The sequence below is a fragment of the Agelaius tricolor genome, unplaced genomic scaffold (assembly GCF_023055355.1).
Source record: "Agelaius tricolor isolate 1412-34295 unplaced genomic scaffold, bAgeTri1.0.p SCAF_10, whole genome shotgun sequence".
NCBI classification, from domain to species: Eukaryota; Metazoa; Chordata; class Aves; order Passeriformes; family Icteridae; genus Agelaius; species Agelaius tricolor.
The window spans coordinates 20,652,766-20,679,959 of NW_027269270.1; the positions used below are offsets into that span (position 1 = coordinate 20,652,766).

The 27,194-nt window shown below is 53.2% G+C and overlaps 2 protein-coding genes across 4 annotated transcripts in view; both read right to left on the reverse strand.

The window, feature by feature from the left end:
- Positions 1-14,877, reverse strand: part of TTLL4 (tubulin tyrosine ligase like 4) — a 27,217-nt gene extending 12,340 nt beyond the window's left edge. Inside the window, exons 1-9 of one of the 3 annotated variants that reach the window (XR_011680399.1) lie at positions 14,596-14,877; positions 6,514-7,798; positions 5,722-5,831; positions 5,231-5,294; positions 3,124-3,248; positions 2,622-2,732; positions 1,620-1,696; positions 783-977; positions 617-699 (exon numbers count right to left, since the gene is read on the reverse strand). Coding sequence is in view for 2 of the 3 variants with exons in the window: in XM_071435150.1 (XP_071291251.1) it covers positions 617-699; positions 783-977; positions 1,620-1,696; positions 2,622-2,732; positions 3,124-3,248; positions 5,231-5,294; positions 5,722-5,831; positions 6,514-7,742 (1,994 nt within the window). In the remaining variant the exon portion in view is untranslated. The remainder of the gene's footprint in view (positions 1-616; positions 700-782; positions 978-1,619; positions 1,697-2,621; positions 2,733-3,123; positions 3,249-5,230; positions 5,295-5,721; positions 5,832-6,513; positions 7,799-14,595) is intronic. The other 2 variants (XM_071435150.1, XM_071435149.1) reach the window with 2 other exon arrangements.
- On the reverse strand, positions 11,289-27,092 carry STK36 (serine/threonine kinase 36). The gene is made up of 26 exons (XM_071435147.1): positions 26,913-27,092; positions 25,985-26,125; positions 25,212-25,289; positions 24,655-24,785; positions 24,158-24,407; positions 23,665-23,758; positions 23,230-23,399; positions 22,817-23,016; positions 22,618-22,738; positions 22,364-22,507; positions 21,915-22,094; positions 21,602-21,699; positions 21,151-21,256; positions 20,251-20,392; positions 19,843-19,970; positions 19,148-19,252; positions 18,840-18,938; positions 18,556-18,650; positions 18,175-18,238; positions 17,899-18,009; positions 17,680-17,754; positions 17,122-17,296; positions 16,583-16,730; positions 16,220-16,379; positions 15,221-15,961; positions 11,289-15,120 (listed from the first exon to the last, which is right to left on the reverse strand). The coding sequence occupies exons 1-26, from the start codon at positions 27,090-27,092 to the stop codon at positions 14,932-14,934; spliced, it is 4,125 nt and encodes a 1,374-aa protein (XP_071291248.1). The 3' UTR covers positions 11,289-14,931.
- Between the last annotated feature and the right edge of the window lie 102 nt (positions 27,093-27,194).

The following is a 27,194-nucleotide window of genomic DNA, read 5'->3' on the forward strand; positions in this document are numbered from 1 at the left end:
AACAGTTCCCTGTCTGCCAAACACTGCAGTTTTCCTGCTCTCACAAGAATCTTCCCAGATTCAAATCAAGATGAACTATTCCACTTTTCTGCAGAAGGGGAAGGAGATTGAGAACACTGTTATTTCAAGAAAATCATTTGCATCTACAAGCACTGAGGCTCTTACTAAACCATTCTAACTTGGATAAGAACAAATCTTTGACAACTGCCACCTCTTCCCTGGGACTTCTCTTCCCACTGTACTTGTGTGAACTGGATAAGGTTTGTTTGTCTCCAAACATGCCAAACCCCAGAGTACAGAGCAGTGAGAGCCGGATCACAGCAGAGCTGAAGCTGTCCACCTGCCAGACAGAAGCTCCAGAAAGCTCATGAAACCAAGTTGTGTCTGAGACCTCAAATATCTACACAGAGACAACAGCACTGCAGTAAGCCCAGTTGCCGCTGACAGAGCCAAACTTCCAGCAGCAAGACAACCAGGCAGTCTCCAGAGAAACCTCCAGATGCAAATCAGGTACTTCTGCTTTGTCACATACTGGTAGGGGCCCAGATTCGGCCAGAGATACAAGACATTAAGAGGTCCCAGGCTGTGTGTCAACCTTGGTTTTATGTTCACTCACCTCTGTACTAGCAGTGGTCTCCTTTTGGGGAGCTGGCTCCATTTGTGGATGACCTGGATACCAACGCCTCTTGCTGATGCTGGCTGCAAAACACAAACAAGAAAGGATCAGATCTTCTCCCTGCACCTACAAAAAGACAGAGGATTGAGTTCTGCTTTACACCTACTGGTTTCACAATCCATTTTTGTCGGCTACCTCCTTCCTCCCATGCTTTCCTGAGTAATTTGATGTCCTGGGGCAGGATGAAGGATTGAGGGAAGAAATTAAACTCCTTTTTCCCACAGCGAGCCTGCATCTTTAACAGGTTGCGCCACAGACGGTCCTTCCTTCCAATTTGAAATGAACCGGGGAAGTGGTTTAGCTGGAAAGGAACACAGATGCTATGAGATCTCTCTGCTTCCCCTACTCCTTGCCCACCCTGTTCTGCTCCCTTGGCAGAGGATACATCCTATCTGAATACAGTGCGGGGTAACAGTCTTTGCTCCCCTCCCAAGATTGCAGCCAAACTGATTCCACCTATTCCTGAAGCTTTGCAGGGACAAACCGCCTCGTTTAGAGCATCACAGCTCTTCAGAACAGGCATGTACTTGTGACAGATACCAAACCTTTGGTCCCTTGCAGGTTCTCATGCCATGAGCTACACCTGACTGTTCTGTGATCAGAGTAAGGTACATGCCCTTTGCTGCACTGGCAGTGAGGGCATCCCTAGCCCTCAGTTCTGCTAGAAGGAGGACTGCATTGCTTTAAGCAGCAATGACTGAATTTAGAGAAGCTCACAAATAAACACAATTTGACTACAGCCTCAGTCCATACAACAACCACCCTCACAGCAGAGATGCCTATCCAGCTATGCCTGTCTCTTGGACTCCTCTCCCAGTTCTGGAAGGGACACTGCAGGGACAGTTGGCACAGCAAACACTTGGCCCTGAGCAGAGGGGCACCCAAATTGCTTGCAACACACTCTCCATGCACATGAAAGAGGTTAGCAAAAAACAGCCCCTACCTTTTGGTGCTCCCTGATGGCTTTGAAGCCAGGGGATTTCATGTGGTGGCCCCAGCAACCCAGCCAGTCGCTGCTTGCTGCAGGAAAAACAGAAAAGTCCATGACTGAGCACCCTGCCACCCATAACACCTGCTCAACCCACAGCACCCCATCTCCTTAGGCTAGCAGAAGTGTGCCAGGGATGTTGTACAGCTATAGCACAAAGCACTCACACTTGCTACTGCAAAGCTGCCAAAGCAAGGGCTGAGTGGCATCCAGTTAACCAAGTGGGTCATATCGTTGCAAATATGACTGGTTGCAAGGACCTGAAGAGGTACAGGGTCAAAGGAATGCCTTTAATTCTCCAGCATCCTGACTTCTCTGCATTACAGCTGGCAAATGAAGCAGTTGGCTAATGACTGCTGTGCTGCTGAGGGACAGGTAGGTGTGCCATAACTTCTTAGGACTTCCTCTGCCCTCCATGTTTCATTATAGCCCCAAAATCATCTGTGCAGAGGTCTCCTGATACATGCAGGAGTCCAATAAATACTTCCAGGAGATTGCATTCCAGAGTATGGATCATAGCTGCAGATGCTCAGTGCTTCTCCTACACATCTCTTCAGTGACAAGATTGCCAACCCTGAGAACTCTGGCTATGGTCAGAGAAGATGTTTTCCTCTTCAGTACATGGGGACAAGGAGCAGCAGTGCTGGGCCTGGCACTACATGAGGGCCAGCCTACTCAGAGTGGCAAGCCAGAGCAAACCTGCCTCACATTTGCCTCAGTTCTTGACAGCCCAGGAGCAAGCCCTTGTGGACTATGCCAGGAACAAGCCAAGAGGCAGATCAGGCCCTGCTGGGACCCACAGATGTTGGATACTGCAGGTCACACAGGCAAAAACATGAACCCAGCGTCCTGCAGTGCCAAGCCTGTATTGCTTCTGCTCTGTTCTTTGCAGCCATTCTGCCTTCTAGTGTCCAGCACTGGAGGCAAGGAAGGACACAATGCTGCCTCCCAACTTACTTTTGCTAACTCGGAAGTGGGACCTGCCAATGGTTTGCTTCACTATGTTAGGCGTGACACTGCACATTTTCCATCGCAGCAGCTTCCTCTGCTCCCAAGGCAGCTTTTCCACTAGGAAAGCAAAAAGTTAGACACTGAAGGAAAACAAACACAATACTTGGATTTACTACAGCTGCAAAATTCTTATGGTTTGCTGCACAGGCACCAGGCCTGTAGATGAGGGTGCATAGCCCTCTTTGCAGAACTGTCATGGAGCAGAAGACTCCACAGCTGGGGGAGATCCAAGACACTGGAACATTTAGTGGCAGCCTGAGTCATGCTCCAGACATTGGAAATAACAGTTTACTGCAGTCATTTGGATCTCACAGCAGTGTTGGGTATCATCATGGGAAGGGTTAAGGGCAGCCACTGCCAGCTAGCTCCAGGCTGTGTGCTGGCACCACTTGCTCCCTAATAATGGGCTGGCCACTCTCACCTTGTGCAACAACAGACTCTGGCTCACCTGCCTCATCCCGAGTACTGAAGTAGATAGTTGGAGGCACATTAGGGAATAAACTGCAGACAAGAGCTGGTTTGAGCACTTTGTCTTGAGCCTCAGAAGGCTGGGACAGGCACTCAATGCGTTTCCTAAGAAAGATGAAGCAGTGGTCAGCTGGCTAAAAGTGAAAAGTAACAAAGGAAGAGGGAAGCCGGAAGAAGCCTTAATCTGGGTATCAGGAATTTGCACCATCATTGCAATGTGGTGCAAGCAGCAGGCACTAAGGTCAGTAACTCAGTCTGCAGCAATGAGGGGATGAGTCTGCAATGAATGCACATGCCAAGTACCCACTGTGGGGTTTTTGATTTTCTGGGGCAAGGAGTGGAGTCTTTTACATGACAAACCCTATAACCTAGTCCAAGGGAACAAGGGGTGGAGATTGTAATACGTATTATTTAACTGTTGCAACCCTCATGGTTCTGCTGTGTTGCACGGAAGAGGGATGGAGTTTAACCCACTATATGTACACCTTACCACAGCAAGCCCCAATACCTGGAAGGAGGGATAGAATTTGTAATGTTTCTATTAAGATTGTGATGAAGTGAAAAGTAAGGTTTGCAATGAACGTATATTCAAATATATGCCACTGCAGCCAGTGGAAGAAGCCACACCAGAGCAATCCAATAGAGAACAAAGAGCAGCAAAAGAAAAGGAACTACAACACACTACCACAAATCTCTCAGGCCACCCCTTGCCTCACTGAAGGGACTGAGTGTAGCTTGTCACAAAGAATTGGAGACCAGGCTGAGGGAAGAAGAGGTGTTTTATTGAAGTCCTTGGTTTGTTGTTTTTTTTTTTTTTTCTTTTCAGTACTGAAATCAATAATTAAAAGTTTATTAATTGGCAAAGGATTATATTGGTTAATATTCTCTGGCACAAAACTGGTTTTGCCCACACAGAGTGAAGGCAGGTGACAGCTGCAAAGGTTTCAAGGCCAGGCTGGCACACAGCCTGCACAAAGAAGTGGCCAACACCTCTCCCTCCTTGCTGTAAGAGGCATTTAGCCCAAGCACTGCTTCTCCCCACCTGCCCCAGAGGCCAACCAGACACATCCTGCCACAAACAGCTGCTGGGCCAGTTTACATCACCTCTGCAGGACTTTCACAAACACATGTGCACACCCAGAGCCCTGCAGCACCCTAAGGCTCAACACTTGCTCACAGAAAGGCTTGCTTGTCTCCCAGATTAGTGATGGCATGATGGGAAGCAGCAAGCTGTCAGGCAGACAGCAAAGCCTGAGGCAGCCCTGGTGCAAGACGAGCTCCCACTGTTGGATGGGCAAAAACAGGTCCAACAAAGGTCAGCCAGGAGTCATGAAGGCAGGGCTCAGATGACCACAGGCTGACCAGTGCTCCCCAGACAAAGATTCTCCCAAAAGTTAAAGAAAACCCAGGCTCCAGGACTTGTTTCTAGGATGCTGTGCTGAGACACAAAACTCCAAGGCACTTTTGCAGTCCCTGGCCCAGGACACCTCCACTCTGCTTCATCTACCGGGCAATGATACTGCAAGAGCACAATTTAATCCAGTAAACCTAACTCAGCAACTGTCAGTGCCAGTGAAATTAAGACCCCTGTTTTGCTGCAGTGGATGCACCCTTAGCACTTTACAGGCTGCTACTGGTAGCAAGAGAGGTAGTTCTAGTCTGCAGGGTAGCAAGGAAACCTCTTTTGGCTGGGACATCTGTTCCTACCTTCACTCCTTTACCCCACATGCTACCACCTCCTCTGTCCCCATGGAGGGTAAAGATGACAGAATCACTGAATATGCTGATTTTGAAGGGACTCACATGGATCATTGAGTCCAACTCCCCACCCTGCCCAGCACCATTCCCAAGAGTCACACCACGTGCCCAAGAGCATTGTCCAAATGCTTCCTGAACTCTGTCAGGCTTGGTGCTGTGGCCTCTTCCTAGGGAGCCTGTTCCAGTGCCCAGCCACACTCTGGGTGAAGAACCATTTTCTAATATTCAACCTAAACCTCCCCTGATGCAACTTCAGGCCATTCCCTCAGGTCCTGGGACAAGTCTGGGAAAAATACACCAAGTTCAGTGCACTGTTTACAGCTACTAACCTGGATGCAGGAGCGGCAGAGCTGCTGGACAACACATCAGCATCAGAGGAGGTATCTGAGTCACCTGCAGGAGGAAACAAACTCAGGTTTTGTCTCCATGAGGAGTGAATGCACACAGAGTTAGGGAGGGAAGAGAGGAAACAAATGCTGCAGGGGACAGAACCTTCCAGCTACCCCAAATCCTTAGATCCTGGCTTTTGCCCACCAATTGGGGTTGTAAAAACAGGGAAGGGAACAGAGCTGACAGCCCTGCACAGAGAGAAGATGGGTAAGTTCTGGAGAAGGACAGCTGGTGAGCCCTAGCTTGCTCCCAGAAGGAACCCATGCAGTTCCTCCTTGCTCTTACATCACTTTTGGGTTCAATACATTCTGAAATGACAGCATGAATGTAAGACAGGAGGGCAGCTGTGCTGAGTCCAGCTCCCAGACAGCTCTTGCACTCCCCACATTGAGGCGTGGAGCACAGCCCTCCCTGGGGTACCAGCACTCACTGTCCTCATACTCTTCTTGACTGTAGCTCTCGTCCAGACCATCAGGAAGTTCTTCCTCTGCTTCGTCCTGGGGATGGCTCGGCTGCAGCAGTGACCTCTCAGCAGTAGCACTGGGACAAAGGACATCACATCAAAAGGAATGGCACATGCTTTCTGTGGCCAAAAACCCAGAAACCCATGAGGCAGCATGAGATAATGTGGGTAGAGGAAAGAGAGCACTGCCCTTTCCAGTGCTGATGTACAAGCACGCATCCCAAGCTAGCAAGATGGAGAGGCCCCAGACCATGCTGAGAAGGAACATGTTCCAGAGCAGCTAGAAAAAAGAGGAAAAAGGACACCCTCTCCCAGCAGGAGAGAAAGAATCCATGTCCTCACACCCTCTCTATGCTGTATTAGCTATGTGTTCTTTTATGAACCCATGTCTCTGACTAGGAAGGCCTGGTTCAACAGCAGGCTTCATTCACCATATGTGCAGCGCTTTCCACTGCAGGCAGGGCCCCCCCGCTGAGTAGAACAAACTACAAATGCCACACAGTAATTCCATGCTGTGGTTGAAGGAGAAAATGGAACATCTTGGAGCCATCCCGAGTGCCTTCATCAAGCTGGGGGGTGCAGGAATGTGCCCCACCCACTAGGAGGCTGCAGTTGGGTTTTGCTCATGGACACAGCCCATGGTTATCCTTATGGCCATGTCGTACTGCCCACAGTGCATCCTCTCCCAACAGACACAGACACAACGGCCAGCCTGGCACATCCTGCTGCAGCCTCCCTCCTCCTCCTGCCTTTACTTACTTAAGCTTTCCTGAGACCACAGTCTGGGCCCGTTTCTCTTCTTCCTCCAGTTGGATGGTGGACACCTGTGCTGCCACTTCAGACACAGCAGCAAAGTGCAGAGGCTCTGCTCTTGCCAGGTGGTCTCCGGCACACAGAGGGCTGAGCACACCCATGGGACGGCAGCCAGTCCTGCAGACAGGAGCGCTGGCACACGAGGCCAAGGGACGGACACTGATCCGCTCACTGCGGGCAATGGCATCGCAGGTGCCCCTAAGGCTCGAGTTACTGTTAAGGCAGTGGCTCCCCAGCTCCGAGTTCGGGGGAGCAGGAGGTTCTTTCTGGGTGATCTGCACTCCAGCATGCTGCCTCCTCCTGCTGCTCTGGTTGGACAGGCTGCCCACACTCATAAGGCCAGAACTTTCGACTTGGGACCCAAAGCCTCTGTGTGTGGCAGCCTGACTAGGTAGCTGCTGCACCGCCTTCAAGAGGCTCTTCTCCGGTTCCTTCTCTTTTGAGCTGTGAGGTCTCCCCTTAGCATCCTCCAATGAGCACTGATCCTTCCTGAGGACTGCACTGCTTGGCACAGGGGTATGGGAGGGGATTTTGTTTTGCTCTGACACAACGTTGCTGTTCGTCACTGCCCTGTTAATCAGGCTGCTACCGAAGCTGTCTCTACTGTCCCCGGAGAGGGACCATGAAGTAGCAGGAAAACTCCGGATGTTTTCCACCTTTTTCATCTTCAGTGACTGCAGAAAAGGCACTTGAGCACTGCTTGGCCGTAGGAAGGAGTCGTTATTGAGCACTGGTCGATGGGAGCTGGCAGCCTGCTGACCTGAGCTGAGGGCAGAGCCTTTGACCCCAGCTCCAGAGCGCTCCTCTGCCAGCAGGCAGGGCTCCATCAGCAGGGAAGACATCACCCTTCCCGTGGCAGACATCACCCTTCCTGTGGCAGAGCCAGCATGTCGAGGACTTTGGAGGCTGTCTTCAGTGGGCTGTGCATGGCATAGTGATGGTGAGCACAAGAAGCAGGATTGCTGCAGAGGGATCCCTGAGGGCAGCAGGATGCGATCCTGGAAAGCACTCGCATATCTCTTCTCTAAATTCCAGACGGGTTTGGCCTGCTGCTGAGCGAGGCGCCAGGGCCAGCACGGCTGAGGTCGTTCTGCCGGGAGGCTGCCTGACTCCAGCCCAATGCTCTTCTGCTGTTTGGGGCCCCCATTAGCATGGTCTGGTCCTGCAGACGCCATGTAGAGCCATAGCACTTGAGGCACAGTCAGTCATCTACAGCAGCATCTTTGCTGGCCTGAAACAAAAGGATAGCATGAAAGACACTGTTGTCCTGTCAGGGCACAGCACCCAGCCTAATGCCACATGAGGAAAGCAGGGTGAGCTGCTTTTCCTGCAGGGTGAAAATCACATCTCCCATTTACTGAGCTCACCAAGAGTCTCTGGAGACCAAGTCAAAGAATGGCTGGCATCTCACATGAAACCAGAGGATGCAAAGAACAATGTAAAGAGAGCCATCTGCAGGAAAGCTTGCACCCTGCAAACACAGGGGTGCCTGACTACCAGCCAGTGCCATGGGATAGCAGCTCCAGCAGTCACCCTGTCTGCAACAAGAGGCTGCCTGCCTGGGACCCACATGGCAGCTGGAGCCCACTCCTACAGCTCTGAGTCTCCAACATCAGCCTCTTGACTCTGCCACAAACGCCAAAACATCTGCTTATTTTCTCTCCCTGCTCCTTAAAGCTTCAGCTCAGTACATTACACAATTAGATGAGAACCTCAGCCCTTGCTTTTAAAAGGAACATGTTTCTCACTCTTGTAGAAAAGCTTAGTGCTTTTCCTTAGGGCTAAAGGCTTCCTATAGAGCTCAGGACTGAGAAGGCAGCAAGAACCAAATGCAGGGCTGTTCTAACATCAACACTTGTTTCCAGCAGAGACTGGCAGTACTGTGCCCATACATCTCTCCCCACTGCAGTCCTTCAGAAAAGTCTCCTGCAAGGACCAAACTGGCAGACCACAGAGTTGCAGATATAAGTGCCCTGAATCTTCCTAGAATGAACTATTGCACCATACCTGCAACATCCTCTTGCCTGAGGAGAAGGGAAAAGAGAAAACAAACCACTAGCCAGTTATTGCTTTAACACATGCCTGGAGGGCCCCTGGATACAGCTGCGATAGGAATTTGTATTCCAAGCAGGCTGGCTGGTTCTTCCACCTTCCACCAGCTCTCACACGCTTGCATGTTAAAAAAAAAAAAAAAGGTATAAAAAGAAGGATAAGCTGTGCATCAGCCATCACACTCTTCCTTTTCTTGCCATACACATACACACTCCTTTCTCACCTGAAAGACAAGCCTCAGTTGCAGCAGTTAAAGTGTAGCTTGGAGACCCTGAGGTTGCTCTGCAGCACCATCACAGCAGCTCGCACCACCACAGAGCTGGGTCAGACAGACCTACACCTGCCTGACCTTCTCAACCTATGAATCAGCTCCAGTCTCCAGCACATACCAGGTCAGCAGCATCTCAGCCAGAGGATGTGGGAGATGGAACATTCCATGCAGGATCCCATAGGAGGTATACATCCTCAAGGAGAGCTGCTACCCTGCCAAGTTCTGCAAGGAAATATGGCAAGTGCTGAGTCCATACCACACCCATAGGGCTGCATTGCTTCTTAGTGCTTGTACAGTCAAGCTGAGAACTCCTGATGAGGACAGGGCACCTGCATCCCAGTGGGAGCGGCAGCCCAGAGGGCCTCCAAACCCCAGGGAAGAGAATCCCACAACTGAGATGTACAACACTATTCCATTGCTACCCAATCTGCCCCCAGCAGCAAACCGGGCTGTGTTGTGACATTCACAGCGATTAGCACAGAGCGAAGAAGCTGTGGCTCAGATGCCGTCACCTGCCCAGATCAAATTTCCACCAGTAAACAAGGGAGCGGAGCTTGCCTTGCACACGCTGCCCCCTGCAGCTCAAAAGCACACCCGGACCACAAAGTGACCCTAGCACACCAGTGAACATAGGTGTTAAGGAGCAAATTAAAATCCAAGGAGAATGAAAGTGTTCCTGCCTAGAGGATCTGTCACTGGCATCACCACCTGCACTGCCAGTTTGGCCATCGCCTGCACTCTCACCCGGCTGTGAATGACCTTGTAAAACCAGCCTGAAGTGAAAGCCATCTGCAGCTCATCTCCACCCGGCTTTACAGCTATCAGTGAATCATCCTGCTGTAAAAATAAAAGTGATGTGGCCTAATGAAGCTGTAACAAGGGCTGTGAATTTTACAGTCAGCTTATACACAGGTGTTAAAATGCCAGCACAAGTCCTGTGTGACCCTGATCTGGAGTAAGTGACAACGGTGGCACAGATGCGACTGACACAGACACGGGGGTGCTGCTGACAGCTGTGGCTGCCAGGGTGGAGGTCTGGGCATGGCACAGCCTTAGCTAACACTGCCTGGAACCCAGCCCCACAGCAGCAGACAAAGACGTGCTGAGCTTGGCCTCTCCCAAGCAGTTTTGTCACTGGAGTTGCAGAAGTGTCTGGGCCAGCACAGGGGAGGGGTGTGCAGGAAGCAGCAGCTGCATAAGAAAGCTGCAGGGCCTTTAGCAGAGCTTTCAGGTAAGGCCTAGGTTGGCCAAGAGCTAGTCACCATCACTGTTTCCCTATGGAGACACAGGAGCTCAGAGGTAGGGGCAGGAAGGATGAAAGGAAGATGCCCTCACAGGAGGCAGGTCAGGATGCATCCAGACTGATAGCACCAGTCCATGCTGCCTGTCCTTCCCCCCATTCACACCTCCTGCACGCCAGCACAGCCAACTCTAATGCCCACCTGAAAACTGTATCCCATCCTTACTGCAAGGACAGCTTGACAAAGCAGCTGCTGAGCATCCAGGAGACCTGATGGAGATGGAGGGAGGCACCTTCACGTGCCAGGCTGTGGTCACAACAGGACAGCAGCTGCCACATCTCTGTAGCTCTGGGTAGGAAACATGTCACCTGCCCCAGGGTAAATCCCTGCTGGTTACCATCAGGGAAGCTTTCCCTTTATGTTTAATTCAGCTGGAATTTTGGGATGGACAAAGGTCACAGCTTGATGCAATCCCTAGTTCTGCCAACCCAACTCTATGAGAAAGGAGCTGGGGTCTGTTCTGCATCTCACAACGGCAATAAAATAACACTCTTGAAATTTTATTGTAGAAACATGAGCTAGGAAAAGCCCTGGGTGAAGTGGCCAGGCTGGAATTTAAACTCAACCAAGTAATTAATGGATTTTGGCTTGGACTTATTGACACACAACACAGAGGCCAAAGCTGTCACTGTTGGAGTGACTATACAGCTGCACAATTACTCTGCCAGCACCTTTTATTGCCACACAGCTTGCTTGCAAGTGTTGGGAGGTCAGCTGGAGCACTGCCACAGCCTGTACAAATGTGACATCACTAGAGCACAGGGCCAACATGTGCCCAGCCTCTGCACACCCCAGTATGCAGCAGTCAAAACCCCTTCTTCCAGCCTGAGTCCCAGTGCAGCATGTGTTCCTCTAATGGCAGCGTGGCAGCTCCTCACAGCCCTCTTCCAAACAGGAAAGGACAAGACCTCAAGAGCCCAGGTGTGCACATCATCCCACTGTTAGAAGAGTTTGGCTGTGGAGGTTATTTAAAGTGCAGCTTGGTGATACACTTAAAATAACAAGATGTAAATGTATGCACTGCAAGCTGACCTGATAACGTGTTGTCAGCCACACACAGCCTGAAATCACAAGGAAGAGAGATTAGACAACTGCAATTGCTATTGTTTTCTATGCCATTGCAGGGTGCATATTGTATTCTGTTCTTTATTATTAAAAAGGATAACACATTTTTCTAAACAAGACCTGAGTTTACACCAAGTTCCTCACTTGCAGCTCTGGGACTTTTGATTAAAGCTTGAACAAGCAAGTTAACAACAATGCAAAACAAACAGGTTTTAAAACAAAAATACATTTACAAATAAGGGTTTGTATCCCTGCAAAAATTTAAAACTTTGAACAAGATCAACAACATTGATCTGAAACAAACTGAGTGCCTAGAAGTGCTCCAACAGCTCGTAGCTAGGTACAAACTTGTGTTTCAACAGCATGGAAACAGCCCTCCCTCCCCACCGTCAGCTCCAAGAAACTAGTGGCCTCAAGGGCAGCCACACACCAAGCCAAAGCACCTGAGGCCACCAGCAAGTTCAAGCTGAAGAGCAGAGGGTGTTGCTGGCCACAATTTGTCCAAGAGGACAACACAGTTCAGAGGCAGCTTGGCCACTGCAGAGATGCTCTTGGGTACATCAGCCTGGTGTGCTGCTTTGCCACACAGTTAAGCATCACTGTTCCCTCTCAGCTTCACTGCAATCCTTGCAGAACCACATTTTGTGTGCAAATCCAGAGGATGACAACCAATTTCTGTCCCAATCAAGACGTCAAGTTTTTGCGTGGCCACTCAGGTCAAAAACAAAAAAAAAAAAAGAAACAAAACAAAAAAACAGTGAGAAATCAACCTCTGTGAGGATGCATCAGCAAATTCCACCTGCATGCCAGGATTACATTTGTGCCAGCGTTGGTCATTTCCATTCATCAGCTGTGGTGCTGAACTCCACTCCACACTGAATAGAGGAAGTATGAGGAGTCTATGGCTGCCTGAAAAGACCCTTTACCTAAGCAGAGCACTGCCCTGCAAGAGAAATAGAGTAGCTCAGGTGTGTGTTCCTGTTCCCAAGGTGGAGGAGACCTCAGAGACAGCAGGATGCTGGAGCAAGCCACGGGAGAGCTGCAATCCAGCCAGCACCTCACCCTGTGCTGCAGCAAATGCCTCCCTCCATGCACACACAGAGTGGGCTGGAGACTGAAGGCTCCTTGCTTGACTTCACAAGGGACTTTCCTATCACTCTAAGGGCATTGAAGCACAGTTGCCAGATGAGGTGGGGAACTCTGGCACAACAGGCAGAAAATCCAGGGCTATAGCTTGAGTGCACCAAGGACACTTCAGAAAAAGGGCTCACCTCAGTGCTCAGACCTGGCCATGACTGGACAGTGCAGGGGCCACAGCAAAGGGCAGAGCATGGAGCTCCTATTGCTGTCAAAGGATATCAACTTTTCTCCCTGGCAGACTCCCCAGGCCCTGAGGCAGATGCAGTGCACACTGACAGCAGATCATGCAGCTCTGTTTCCCCAGCAGTGAAGCTGGCAAGTGCCTGCCCTTGCTCCCACCCAATTTGTACTTTTTCATCATATGGGCAACAGAAGCAGTTGTACTGCAGCACAAACAAGAGCAGAGAAACAAGTCTGGGTTAAAAGCAACAAGCTAAACCAGGTGGGTGTTTAACAGCCTTTCACCATGGAGGCCTCCAGCCCATTCCTGAAGATCCAGACTGAAGGGACAGCATTTTCAATTGAGCTCCATGATGGGACAAAAGAGAATTACGTGGCAAGACCTGGGATGAGTTTGGCCACCAGTGTAGGATGTGAGGGCAGTCAGCACAGCTCCATCTGGTCTTAGGCTGACTAGCCCTTAGTAGAAAAATAGAAGTGGAGGATTTTGAGTGAGTGAAACAAGTATAAAATATCAACATACAGCAAGGAGACAAGAACTACCCAATTAGTTCAAGACACATAATTTCTTAGCCCACCTTCTGTTCTTGATACTTTTTACTGAAACATAGCTGCAATTGGAAGAAAAGGTTCCCAGATTTGTCCTTTAGTATGTGCTGAGGACTCTTCCATGTCCTGACAGGGCTGGGAAAAATTCTTCTGAAGCCACTGCAAAACCCTCACTCCATACAGCAATCTCTCAGGGCTCAGGAGTGGGGAAGAAACAGACTCAAGGTGAGAAGCTGCCAAATACTCCCAGACCTGATGCATGGCAGCAACTTGGGAAATGTCAAGGAGTGGCACCCAGCCAGGCTGGTACAGCAGCCAAAGCCCCCAACCTGTGTCAGTGATCTGACATCTCCACGCAGGCGCTGTTATGTGGGGATGGTGACATTTGTCCCCTCAGCTCCTCCTTGAAATACAATCCCTACTGTGCTGAAGGACCCCCCGACTGAGGTGTGGGAGGGGGCAATTGTCATCAACCAACTTTACCTAACACAACTGCAAGCAAGAGAGCAATCAAGGGACAGAGAAATGCTATCTGCTGGGTACAAACAGTAAGAATTGTGGAAATATTATTCTATAAAACTATAATAGGGCAAACAATCGACTGTAAATTCCCCCAAACTATCCGGGAGTCACTAGATGTCATCTGCCCATTCCGTGAGGAGAACACCACAATAAGAAAGACAGGCAAGCCTTGGGGGGTCATGTCGGCAGGGTTTTGATGTATAGCTGTGGGGCTGAACTCTGCCTCCCATGAGACATCCACAGACATGCACAGGAGGCTGGCACAATGCCACAAGGTTTCCCCACACCTTCACTCCTCATTCCCTGACCAAACTCTGGAGGCATTCAGGAAATACTCCAGGCTTGTCTCAACTCAGCTCTGCCTTTCATCTTTCAGACTCAACGGTCCTTTTTACAACACAAGAGCAGCCAAGCCAAGACCCCAGTGAAAGGATGGACAGCCAGGATGTCCCAGCACTCCACCTGGGCCTGGTCGATCCCAGCTCCATCCTAATACTCCAAGTAGCGTTGGAGAGGCTCCCTGGGGCCGTGGGTGGCTGGGGAGCCAGCCCTTCCTTCGCTGCCGCTCGCCCGAGGAACACGCTGTGTGTCTCATTTCTCCAAGTGAAAGACTTTGATGCCGAAGCTGCTACCAGGATGCTCTATCCTGGCGCCGGAGCGCCGCCCAGGCCGCCAACCCCAGCATGTCTCGCTACAGAGCGTTCCCGAACCGCCCCCCAGCCCCACGGTGTCACGGGGCAAGGCCGTGGCGAGCCCCGCGAGCAGGCCCGGGCGACAGCGAGGTGCCTCCTCGGGGCCCGGGCACGGCTATGGGACAGAGGAACCGGGGAGGCAACGCGGGGGGATAAGGGCCCTACGCCCCAGTGGGGGAACTCTGAGGGTGCAACCCAGGGAGACACAGGGGGAGCAAAGCCCCGCTCCACAGGCCGGCAACGCCGCCATACTCACCGCCCGCCCGGGCCCGCCGGACCCGCCGCCGCCGTTACCATGGGGAGCCGGCGGGCCCACGTGACTACAGCTCCTGGCAGCCAGCGCGGCGCGGGCTGTGCCGCCCCCTGGCGGCGCGGCGGAGCCCGGCGGGCGGGGCTCCGGGAGCCGGGGGGAGACGCACGGTTACAGAAGGAACGGGCATTTTGTCAGGGCCGGCTTCCCGCGAGGGGCACCCCGGATAAAGACGGCCGGGTAGAGCCCCCCTCAGGCGGACAATGCGGGTTGCAAAGAAGGTCCGGCTGGAGCCTGAGGAGGGTGAAGGAAGCGTCCATGGCGTCCCGGGATGCCCGGGCGTCACCGCTCAGCGCCGGTACGCGGCGACAGCGGGCTGGGCTCCGCGCGGCCCGGCGGAGCTGCGAGGCGGCGGAGGAGCTGCTCGCACCGGCGGCGGAAGAGCGGCTCGCCGTGCCGGGCAAAAGGCGACTGGGGACTGACTGCGGCCAGCGCGGCCAGCCTCTCGGTGGCTTTGAGGGACAGCAGGACCTGCACAGCCAAGAGAGGGACAGGAGTCACCCACCAGCTTGACCCTTGTCCCTACAGCTCCATCAGGTTCCCCAAAGGAGCCGAGGTCCCCGTGCAGTACCTGCTGGATCCCCGGGTACTGGCTGAGGGCTCGCAGTGCCTCGAGGGCTCCCTCCCGCACGGCCTTCCGCGGGTCCTGGCAGGTCACCTGCAGCAGGCGGTCGGGGGCCCCGCTCTGGATCAGCAGATCCCGCAGCTCCTCCCCGCGCTGGCCCAGGTTGCTGAGGGCCAGGGCCGCGTTGTGGCACGTCTGGGCCCGCGAGTCGCTCAGCAGCCGGATCAGCGCGGGCACGGCCCGGCCCAGCATCCCCGCCGGGCAGGACGCGTGGCAGGCGGCGTTGCCCACTGCAAAGGTGGCTGCCCTGCGCACGCTGCTCTCCGGGTCCCACAGGCACTCCAGCAGCCTCTCCAGCCAACCCGGCTGGCTCTCCAGCGCTGGAGAAAAGCTGTGCCGGAGCAGGTTGCCCAACAAGTTGCAGGTTCTGGCCCGTATCAGGTGTTGCTTGTGGCTGAGCAGGTAGGTCAGTGGCTGGTCAGCCACATCTGAGTCCCTCAGGATCCTCTGGAGAAAGGGCAGGTGCTCTGAACAGACCCGGGCCACGTGGGTCAGGAGAGACAGGAGGTCACTTGTGAGTATAACATTGTCTGAGGACAAGACAGACTTCAAGAAGGCAACAATGTGCTCTGAGGCAGCAGCTTCCCTCACCACTTGGTCTATGACCTGTATATCAGACACCACAAATTGGCACAAGAGGCCCATGGGGAGCTCGGTGAACGAGAAGGGCAGATGGTGAGCGCAGACCTAAGACAGAAAGACAGACAGCACTGCTGAGTGCACTGTGCTCACACATGAGCCGAGCCAAGCAGCAGCTGAAGGCAGCCAGCAGGTCAGTGCAAGCTTAGCAGCCAGTCCAGCTTCTCCAAGGGCTGCATAGCACCCAAATGACATCCTTGCATGCTGCCAACAGGATGTGAAGTGGTGCCATGCATTGAGGACTGCAGTGTAGGAAGGGATCACCACAGTATGGGGGGAAGGAGGAACATAGGGCCAAGAGAGTACCTGCAGCAGCTGGGCAGGGATCTGGGTATCTCTCACAGCCTCCATAATCAGTGCTAAAGTGTCTTTATCCACATCCAGGGCAAAAGGGAAAGAGAGGAGCTGGCAGACCTGGATGACCACATCTGGGACAACCTCAGGGTCCCCATCCTTTCCTGCTTGCCTGAATTTGTGAAAGAGAGAGGGCTTAATACAGAGATGATCAGAAAAACCTTAGGACAAGGGGCAAAGGGCATTCCCTGTGCCAGGCACTAAGGAGAGGCTCTGCAAGTTCCAGGTCAGGAACTTCTCAGCCCTTGGTGTGCTCATGTCCATGCCCCATTCAGCAGCTGAGCTCTGCCCACTTCAGCCCTTGCCACAACTCACATCTGTGCCATGCATGCCAGGAAGCCAGGGGACAGCAGTCTCTTCAGTGTCAGCATGAGGACGCCATGGGACTGGGTGAGCTGAGGCAGACACTGGTGGGACTCACGAGTGAAGATGCTGAGGGCCAAGCTGAGGAATAACAGGGTTCCTGCAGAGAAAACAGCAGGCAGAAGGGCAAAGCTAGAGAAGGCTGTAAAGTTCCTTCACTTCTGTCTGTGCTACCTGAAGGCTGCTCCACGGTAGATTCTGTGATTCCCTGCCCAAAACAGGAAAATCTCCACCCAGGTGGTCACACCTGCCAGAGTGGACATTCCCTGCAGTATAGACATCTTTTTGCTCCTCCACAGCCAGCTCAGCTGAGCTGCTGCCAACTGGGCACAGCATGGGCCAGCCCAGCCCTCTCTCCCCAGCAGACACTGCAATCCTCAAAAAAACCACCTGAGTCCTCTGGCCTCAGGGAACAAATGTGGAGAGGGACAGACATGGAAGGATGTGAAGCAGGGTCCAAGGCAGATGCCCTGCTGTCCCACAGCTCCTACCTTGAGGGGAAAGGAGGTTCCAGTCTGGTTCTGCCATGGGGTGACCAGCACTTGGGGGTGGATCTCCCTCCAGCACTGCACCGGTGGTGCCCACATGAAGAACCACAGCAACACAATGCCAGACCAGGCTCCATAGCTCAGAGGAAGCAAAGCCCTGCTCCAAGACTACATCCTCCTAGAGGCAGAGAGGCAGAGGTCAGAGGCCTTCAAGGTCCTCCATGGCTCCCCAGGGTTCTGATACATGGCTCTGCCAGTCCCATGGTCCTCTGAAGGTCAGGGCTAGACACCCATGGGCCAGGCGTCCTGCTGCTCCTTTCAGCAGTGTCAGTCCCAGGGCATCTCTGCCCTCCTTCACTCCAGTGTGCCCATGGATCACCCCTCCCCACCCACCACTCTCCCATCAGCCCTGCAGGGACACAAGGTGACTTTCATGGGGTTGTGCAGCCAAAACTGCACAGTTCTTGATTTCCCTAAGCCTCATTACCAATGTGCATTCAGGCCTCTTTGCCCCCACACCTTTTGGCAGAGACCAGGCAGAGGAGATGGCTAGACTGGTACCTGTTCAAGGAGTTTCAGTAGGAGGAAAAACAACCCATCATAGAGACCAGCATCCATTGGCAGGGGGAGCTGCAGCTGTAAGAGAATGGGAGACACTCTGAAGCTGGGTGCTGGGCTCGTGGGAAGCAACATCACACTTGCACCCTTCTGAGCCCATCTTTGCACACCTCTGCCGTGGGGTATGCATGGGTCCCCAGCTTCTCTGTCCCCATCCCATACCTCAGCAGGTGCAGTCAGTGCATTTGTTACCACTGGTAGGATCTTTTCTCTCTTGAGCTCCAAAGCCACCCCATGCTGACTGAGCTGTGCCAGGAGAAATGCTGCAGCACCCTGTGGGACAAGGAGAGTTCAGCACCTTTGGGACTTTCCATCTGCTCTACTGACCCTTCATCCCTTGGCCTCATCCCACCCTGAGTGAGGAACAGTAAGGCCCAAATGGGATGCAGGGGTCTGCAAGGCTCTCAGTAGTAGCTCTGGCAAGGGGCGGTGGCTTACCACAAGGGAAACAACAGGAGACTGGGTGATGAGATCCACAGCCAGGGCAACCATCTCCTCACACCTGAAATGCAGGGACCAGGAGAGAAGCACTATGTTCCCACAGCTTCACATCATGCAGAACAGCAGCATCCAAATCCACACCGGTGGGATGCAGCCACATTTCAGGAGGAGCCCTGGTTCACAGAACCTCCTTGTCTGCACTGGATCCTCCTCACCACATCCCCAGCACCCACTCACACTGCCCAGCATTCTGCTGGTGTGTCTGGGTCAGAGGGATCAGTGGGACCAGGTTCCCAGCTCCAGGCAGTGTGCAGGACAGAATGCTGTTCAGGGCAGGGCATGTTCCTCTCCCACCCATGAGTGAAAGTGTCTGCTTACCTGGGAGGGGATGCCTGAAGCTGCAGGGTGAGCAGGGCCAGCAGGTACAGAGAGGCTTCACAGGCTGCCTCCTGGGTCACCTCCACCACAGGGACCTACCAAAGGAACAGAAGTCATAGCAAGGAAGGAGGAGGTGTTTCTGGGCCCTGGAGGAGAACTGCACTCTTCCGATTAAACTCCCCAAAACTCCTCCACCCCCACAGATTCATCTGACCAGAGCTCAGAGGAATGCATCCTGCTTGCCCACACTCCTACCCCTCCACCAGGGCTGTGGTCAGTCCTACCTCACCCTTCAAGAGCTGTATGAGGGAACCCCACAGAGGTTGGTTCCTTCCCAGGTGCTGGCACAGGTTCGGGTAGGCATGGCAGCCAGCATAGAGGATCTGCAAGGCAGAGGGGAGAGATGCCACCAGCCCCTGCAGACAGGTTCCACCCCATGGCTACCATGGGCTCATTTATTCAACAACTGACACCAGGCAGATGGGAGCCATTGAGGGCTAAGCTCACAGTTCCCTCTTCACCATGCTCTTAATTCCAGAGCAAAGGCCCAGGCATCTCTGGGCAGAGCCAGATAAAAGGACTGTGCCATTACCTTCAGGATGTTCAAGGAGCAGCCTGGGCCCTCCAGTCTCCCCAGCAGTCTTGCAAGCTGCTGACTCTCTCCTTCCATAAGGTTTTCAACTACTGCGTGAGCAACCTGCAGAAATCAGCCTGTTTTGCACTCTGGGCACCTGAAGCACTACCCAGACTAGAAGAGTTTAATGCTAGCAACAATTTAATGAAAGAAAGCATCTGCTTCCTACATCTTGCCTGTGTCACTAAGGGATGCCTATCTAGCATGGCTTTGATGCACAGTCCCAGAGTTGAGATGAGCAAGGTAAAATTTCTCCTTTGCTTCCCTCCTTGTTGACTCAGAGTTAAAGAATCAAATGTAAACCTGTAATTGTTTTCCCACTTACTGCCCCTTCAATTTCAGATTTCCTACAGTTCATATCACTGTAATAAAAGAATTCTTCACATTCTCCCTCCGTTGCCTAGTTCTTTGCTTAGTCCATCTCACAGTTGAGATCCTAAGTTTGAGTCTCTTAATTAATTCAAGAATCCTTACATTCCTAAGGTCACCTGTTGGCTGGAGAGGTTGGCAGCCCACAAATATGAGCCCTACAGTCAATACAGCCAGAGGATCCCAGCCCTCCACTCTACTGTGGGGAAAGGGATCCTCCTAGAAAAGGCTGCTGTCCCTGGGAGGACCACACCTCTTCACCCTGTAGAGAGAGCTGGTCTGACCTGCTGCTTGGCTTCCCGACAGCTGTTTCTCTCCAGGGGGATGCTGCATGCAGCAGCCAATGCAGCCAGGAAGAGGTCTGCCACACATGGGCTCTGGTCATAGGCTGACTTGCCTTCCACTGCTGCACCTGCACAGAGGCAGAGCTGGGGAGTCATTGTGCTAAAGGTGCTGAGGGGCAGCAGGGTAGGGTTGGATGGCAAGAGAGAAAAAGTCAGGCTTGTGACATAAGGAGGGTGAGATCTGGGATTGAGGGAGGAGAGCCCAAGTTAGCAGGGGTCTGGACAGATAAATTTCAGCCACCTCTTCTGGCCAACAGCACTACAATGGCCGTCAGTGCTCTGATGGAGCCCAAGGGGAGGAAGGAGAAGAAACCCCAGGAAGAGGTGGTGAGCTGCTACCACTGCTACCTCGAAGAGCAGGCTGCTCTGAGATGGATCCTTGAAGGAGTCTGTTCAGCAGGGGCTGATGCTCCTCTTGCAGCCTGGTGTAGAAGTGTGCAGAGATAGAAGGGTCTGTCGTGTCCAGGCTCTCACAGAGCTGGGTGAAGCACTGGGGGAGACACAGGGGTTGCCATCACTGCAGACTGAGTTTGAGAGGAAAGAAAAGGACAGCACAGGAGGAAGCTGTGGGAGGACAGCAGAGATGGGAGAAGGACTCATGCTGGAACTTCAGGGACCTCCAAATGTCCACTCCAGCCAGGTTACTGTATGGGACCCACATGTGCCTGCATGCTGCCAAAGTGAGGGGTACACATGGAGGCACATGTCCCTTCTCACCTCTATCACAGCCTGGCAGAGCATGCCCAACAGCTATTTTTGCTCTTGCTGACTCTGATGCTAAAACATGCAGCTCAAAAACAAAGGCTAAAAGATATCAAATGCAAGCCTGTATGCATCTCTTGCCCAAGCCACATGTGAATCATACTCCAATGCTGAGAACCTGCTGTACCCACCCAGCACAATCCCAGCAGCAGAACTCTTGGCAGCAGAGCCAGGGGTATGTCTGGTGAAGTGACACTTTTTGTGCCAGTGTGTGTACAAGGGGCTGCACCTGCCATTGACTCAGCTAGTAAAGCCACACCAGAATGGTAAGGCCAGTGAAAGTGCCCCTTCAGAGACCTTCTTTGGTATGCAATTCCCCACAAAAACCCCAATGGGTGAGACAGCCTGCCCTGACAAGAACACATCAGACCCCATAGTTAGGAGCAGGGTCCTCAGGCTGTGTTCCTCCAACATACACAGACACCCCCATGGCTTCTGTCCCCGGGGGGCAGAGGGTGTGAAGGAGGGAGATGGGAGCACCCTTACCAGGAGGCTTTGCTGGCAGAGTCTCATCTCACTGTCGACAGGCACAGCCAGCAGCTCCGGCAGCAGGGCCAGGAAGCAGTCAGCACTCTCCTGAACAGCCTGCAGGCTGGGGGGAGAGCAGGGACAGATGAGTGCAGAGAAACATGGCCCCTTGCTGTGAGGACAGGCCCAAATGGCCCTGGCTGATGGAGCAGGCAGCACACACTCACATGTGAGCTGCTGTCAGCAGGCAGCACCACCGGACTTGTCAGCTGTGCCTTTCCTTCAATTAATCCCATTCAAGGAAAGTGCTCCTCTGTGAGCACAGCAATATGGCATGAAGCACTTAGACCATGATGCTCCCCCACAGAGACAACTCCAGCTGCACAGTATGAGCACCACCCTTCCACCTGCTGCCTGTGGTCTCCAAAGTGGCCACACAAGACCTCAGGGAACAGAAGGTTGTCCCTACCTGTCCTTTTGCCCACTCTCCTCCAGGCTACATTCACTGCTGAAATAAACTTTGGTCACCATGAGGAGGTCTGTCAGCACAGCGATACACCAGGGCTGCTGCAGAATCCAGAAAGAAACCACAAATGGGGATAGTCTGCTGACCATCCCCACACCACTACAACAGGATTCTTCCCTACCAGAACCTCCCCCTTCCCAAGGGTGCCTGGAAGAGGAACCTGTGAGCCAGATCCAGCAGGACACCAGGGCCTCCTCAGCACCAGCACTCTGTAGGGCTGGAAGGCACCCATATTTCCCTGGGGCTCTACACCCACCTGCCTGGTGACAGGACTTTCCAGGATCTGCTTGGCTAGACACAGCAGGGACAGAGGCACATTCAGCTCTTGGCAGAAGTGGTCCAGCAGCTCAGCATCACACTGGGTAGACAGGAGGTTGCCAATAACACGAAGCACAGAACGAAGATGGGAGGCTCCCTCCAGCATCCCTTCCAGCACCTGGACACAGAGAAGGCAGAAGAGCTTATAATGAGCAGCAGTTTTGGTGTCTCCACCAGCCATGGAGCAGCCCTTCAACCCATTCAGGCAGGGGACAGCAGAGGAGCAGATGGCAAGCCAAGTGCACAAGACAGTTCCAACTCCTGGAGAAGCAGAGGATCTTTTTGTTGGCTGAACTGAGGTTTCTCCATATGTTTCCAACCTAATCCTGATGAAGAAGGCAGCATCCAAGTCTCCAGTCTTAGCTGCCTGGGCCAGCCATCCCTTACCTGCTGAGCAGAGTCTACCAGGCGGTCCCGGACACGGTGCTGGAAAGCTGGGTCCCTCAGCAGGCCCAGAGGCATGCTCAGCTGCATGGCTGAGGCCTCAGTGTCCTCAATCAGCTGCTGCCACTCCTCATCACTCTCCAGCTCCTAGCCACAGAAGAGAGAGGACTGGTGCCACAGACCCTGCCAGTCCCAGGGTCTCTTTATCAGCCCCTGGCAACTGGGCCCTGCTGTCCTCACTGAAGACACCATCTTACCTCAGTCTCCAGGTCCACAATGCTGTGCCTGCTGCAGGGCTCTGCCCTGCCAGCACCAGGCTGTGGAGGGGAACCTGCTCCAGGAAACTCCCACTCATAGTCTTGAGAGAAGCTGTGCTGCCTGGCCAAGGAAAGAGTATAGTCAGTGAAAGACCTTTCCTTTCCCTCTTCCTCCTGCCCCAGCCTCTGCCTCCCTCACCCTGGGGTGGGAGGAGACTCCTCAAACTCCCACTCTGCTGTGCTGCTCTTTCCTTGCAGGAGATATGGATTCTTCTCATTGGCGGCAGCCAATGGCTCCCTCTCCTCAGGGGCTGCCTTCCCTGATGCTGCTCTAGGTCTAGGTGTAGGATGTCCATTGACAGAATCCTTCATAGATGGATCACCTGCCTTCAGTTGCCCCTGGTGGCAGAGAAGTTTGGTCAGGGCAGGATTACTCAGTCAGATGAGTCCCCTAGACCCCACCACCATGAGCACCCCACATCCTGCCTTGTGTGTTCCTGACACCCCAGCCTGACCCATGTACTCCTGTGTTTTCCCCCAGGGCCCACTTCAGTATCCTTCCTTTGCCTTAACTGTGAGACATAGCCAGGGGAACCTCAGACTTTTCTCCACCTTTTTCTGTGTCTCTTCAACCATCTTCTGCTGGGCCTTTCTCAAGATCCTGGATGAGCTGCTCCTGGGGGCCACGGAATGGACTTGCTGCTCCTTCAGGGCCTGCAGCTCTGGAGACAGCTTCATGGTGAAGGGGTTTGAAATCCCATGCTCTTCTGTGTCATCAATCACTGGGGAGGCAAGAGGAGAACTTCAGCAGCAGCTCTCTCATGGGACACAGAGAGAGTGATCTCTCTTGAGATCCCAGGGGAATCCCAAGGAACCCAGAGCAAGACCAGGAGCAGGAGCTAGGAGTCAGTGCTTGGAAAAAGCTGAGAGGAGAGAGGCATAGACCAGGATAGTAAAAATAGCAGGGCAGGGAGGTTCCTCCCAGTCTCCAGACAGTAGTAGAAGGAAACAGACCTGGACAGTTTTGGAAAAGGAGTAAGTACTCACCAGTAACCCGTCCAGCAATGAAGGGGTGAGAAAGCAGCTCTGGCCATGACAGGCGCTCCTGGGGGTCCTTCATCAGTAACCCCTGAAGGAAGTCCTGCAAAACAGCAGGATCACTGATACATGTTCAGCACCCACCAGTGAGCACAGTGTACCCACCAGTCTCCCTCAGGGAGGGCACCAGGAGGCCTGCCTTTCCTGCCTAGCTCTGGGAAAGGAGTACCTCTAGTGCTTAGGGCAGATGGCAAGACATTTCCCTTCACAACCCAATAAATCACTCCTCTGCTGTTGGACCCAGTTTCCCAGCTTATGGACAGCAGACATTTGATAACAGTGATAAGGATTCCCCTTCCAGGAGGTCCAGCTCTCATTGCTTTTCTGTGTTCTGAAGTCCCTGCTAGGGGACATAAAAGCTAAGAGTGACCCACTAGGGCAGCAGGTGAGGCCAAAACTGCATTAACAGATCTCACCCTGCAGAGAGGGCCTCAGCCCTTACCTTGAACACTGGGCTCATGGTCATGGGCCATTTGACAGGGTCCTTGAGGATGAGGCTGACAAGCTGGAAGATGCTGTTGGTGTAGAAGGGAGGAGTGCCCACAAACAGCTCGTACAGGATGCAGCCCACAGACCACAGGTCTGCTGTGTGGTCATAGGGCCGCTCTTCCACCAGCTCAGGGGACATGTACAGCGGGGTGCCCTTGATGGACGTCAGCACCATGGTGTGGATGCTCATGGCACGGGCAAACCTGCTCAAAGCAAAGCACAGATCTCAAGTTCAGGCTGAAACATCTGTTGCAGCTCCCAGGAAGTTCCCTATGAGTTTATCAATACTTCTTCCCTCTGGAGGACAAAATCTCCCCTCTCTGCTTAACCTCTAAATATGTACAGAATCCAGGCCCCCTTCCACACGCCCCCACTCCTCTACAGCATGCAGGAAACCCCTTGGCTGCTCCAAGGCCCAGCATTCCCCTCAAGCTGGCCCCCAGAACTCACCCAAAGTCACAGAGCTTGACAACACCATCTTTGCCCAGCAGGATGTTCTGGGGTTTCATGTCACGGTGCAGGATGCGGTGGGAGTGCAGGTAATAGAGAGCAGAGATTAGTTGGGCAGCGATGGTCTGCACCTGCCAGAGACACAGAAACCTCACCCTGTGTGCCACAGTGACACTCACTGGCACAACCACGGGGGCTAGGTCCCTTACAGCCTGGCTCCCACACTACTTCTACTTTTGTTCTGTTTGGGGCAGGGACCACCCCCAGCTGCGGGCCAGCAGTTTCTTGGAGTGGGCCAATAGCCAAGGCAGTCTAGTGCTGTGGCCCTTGTAAAGGGAACAGAGAAACTGAGGTCTCTGCAGGACCCCACTGTCCCACAATGCCAACCTGGCCTCCTCTCCATCCTTTTCAGAAGCTCTGCTAGGTAAAGTCCCAGAGGCACCCTCACCCTCCTGACATCTCCTGGCTCACAGCAGAGACCCTCAGCCTGCAGGCACACAGGTCCTGCTTTCTCTAGCCTGCAGCAAACACTGCATGGCCACTGCAATGATAGACACCTGGTTCTCAGGCAAGCTCCCATCATCCTCCAGGATCTGGAAGAGCTCTCCCTCTGCGTAGTCAGTCACTACCACCACCTGGAGGGAAGAGCAACATGGTGAGATCAGGCCCTGGGGACCAGGACAAAGCAGGGTAAGAAATCTGAGGGAGGTGTTGGGGTGCCATCATGCAAAGTCCATCAGCTTGGGCTGGGACTTGGAATGGAAGAGAGCTCCCATGGCTGCACTTCAGCAAGGACCTGGCACTTGGCAGAGGTCTTGTAGCTGTCCATATCTCAGACAGCAAAAACAAGAGAAGAGGGGAGGACAGGACAAGCCCAGAATGGTACTGCCAAGCCCAGTGGGTAGATTCACCCTCTTGAGCTTGTTTTGAATCTGCTGTCCAATGACTTTGTTTCACGTTCCTATGTACATAGAACAGTCTTCAATCCTCTCTTATCATATTATATCCATGAGAATTTAAATCAGTGAAAAGGCACTCTCTGAAGAGACTGATGAGTGAAGAGTGACCCTTATCCTGTGATCTCAAACCACTCTTTCTACATCACACAGCCCCTGGTCAGCTCCGTCACCTCTGTATATGACCTAGTGCAGCCCACACAGGTGTTGGCTCCCCACACAGCACATACAAAAGGGCTCTGAAAAACACTAACCAGACCCTGGGATGAAGTCACCAGCATCTCCTGAGAAAGATGTCCCTACAACAGCAGGGGACAGCCCTTGTTCCCCTCCCCAGTCAAGCAAAAGCCATTGTCTGGAGTAATCCCCTTCACCTCCTTGGCAGTCTCAAAGCTGTCAAGCATCTGGATGATGTTGGGGTGATGGAGGCCTCTCATAATCTCAATTTCCCGCTGCAGGTTCTTCAGCTCCTTCTCAGACCGCCCCACCTTGGGGATGAACTTCAAGGCCACCACCTTTCAAAGCAGGAAAAACTGGGATCAGGCCAGACTCCTGGTCAGACCCACCCTGGCAAAGGCTGCTTTTAACCCAAACAGGGTTCCAGCTGAACACAGAGAGTAGAACAATGAGACATTTGTTCACTTGGACCTAGGGCTCTCCCCAGGCCCTTGCACATCAATACTGGTGCTCACACTTCACACTAACATGGGACACGACCTTGAGATGTGGGTGAACAGCAGGCAGAACATGAGCCAGCAGTGTGCCCTGGAAATAAGGAACACTAGCAGCACCCTGGGCTGTACCAACAGGCAGGAACTGCAGCAAAGTGATTACTGACCTTTATTTCTAATCTTGTGCACCATGTTGGGAATATTGTGGCCAGGTGTTTGGCCCAGAAAGACATCAATAGGCTGGAATGGGTGTAGCAGAGAGACCCATGATGGTGAGGGGACTGAAGCATGTGGGAGGACGACACGGGAATTACAAATTGAAATGGAGGGAGGTTCAACTTGCTAAGAGGAAAACGCATTCATCCTAGTAATAGTCAGGCACCAGCTATGGGGTGCTTGTCTTGGGGGTTTCAGAGGATCTAAATTTAGTGCTGGCTCTGCTTTGAGGTCTTGAGGTCGCTCCTGATGTCCCTTGAATCCAGATCTTACTGCCAGCTGGAGCTGGTCAGGAACATCAGCAGAAAACCGAATGGATGCCGAGTCCCAAAATCCTGGCAGAGCCTTAGAATTCAAAAGGCACCAGAAATCAGCCCCGGCCCCACACAGCAGAGCCCCAGCCCTGTCCCCTCACCTGGGCGCTGTGCTTCCGGCGCCCCTTGTACACGCGCCCGAAGGACCCTTCGCCGATCACTTCCAGGACGTGGTAGTTCTCCATCGTCCGGGACGGGGCCGCTGAGCTGCCGAGGCACGGAGGGCGGTGAGGAGCAGCGAGTCCCCTTCCGCGGGCACCTCTCCTCCCGCGGGGCGGCATCCGGCCCCCGTTCCCCGGGGCGAGTGTCGTCGCCCCCTCCCCAGGCTTTGTTGCTGTCCACCGGCTGGAAGGCAGGACGAGCCCTGAGCCCCGGTGGCAGCG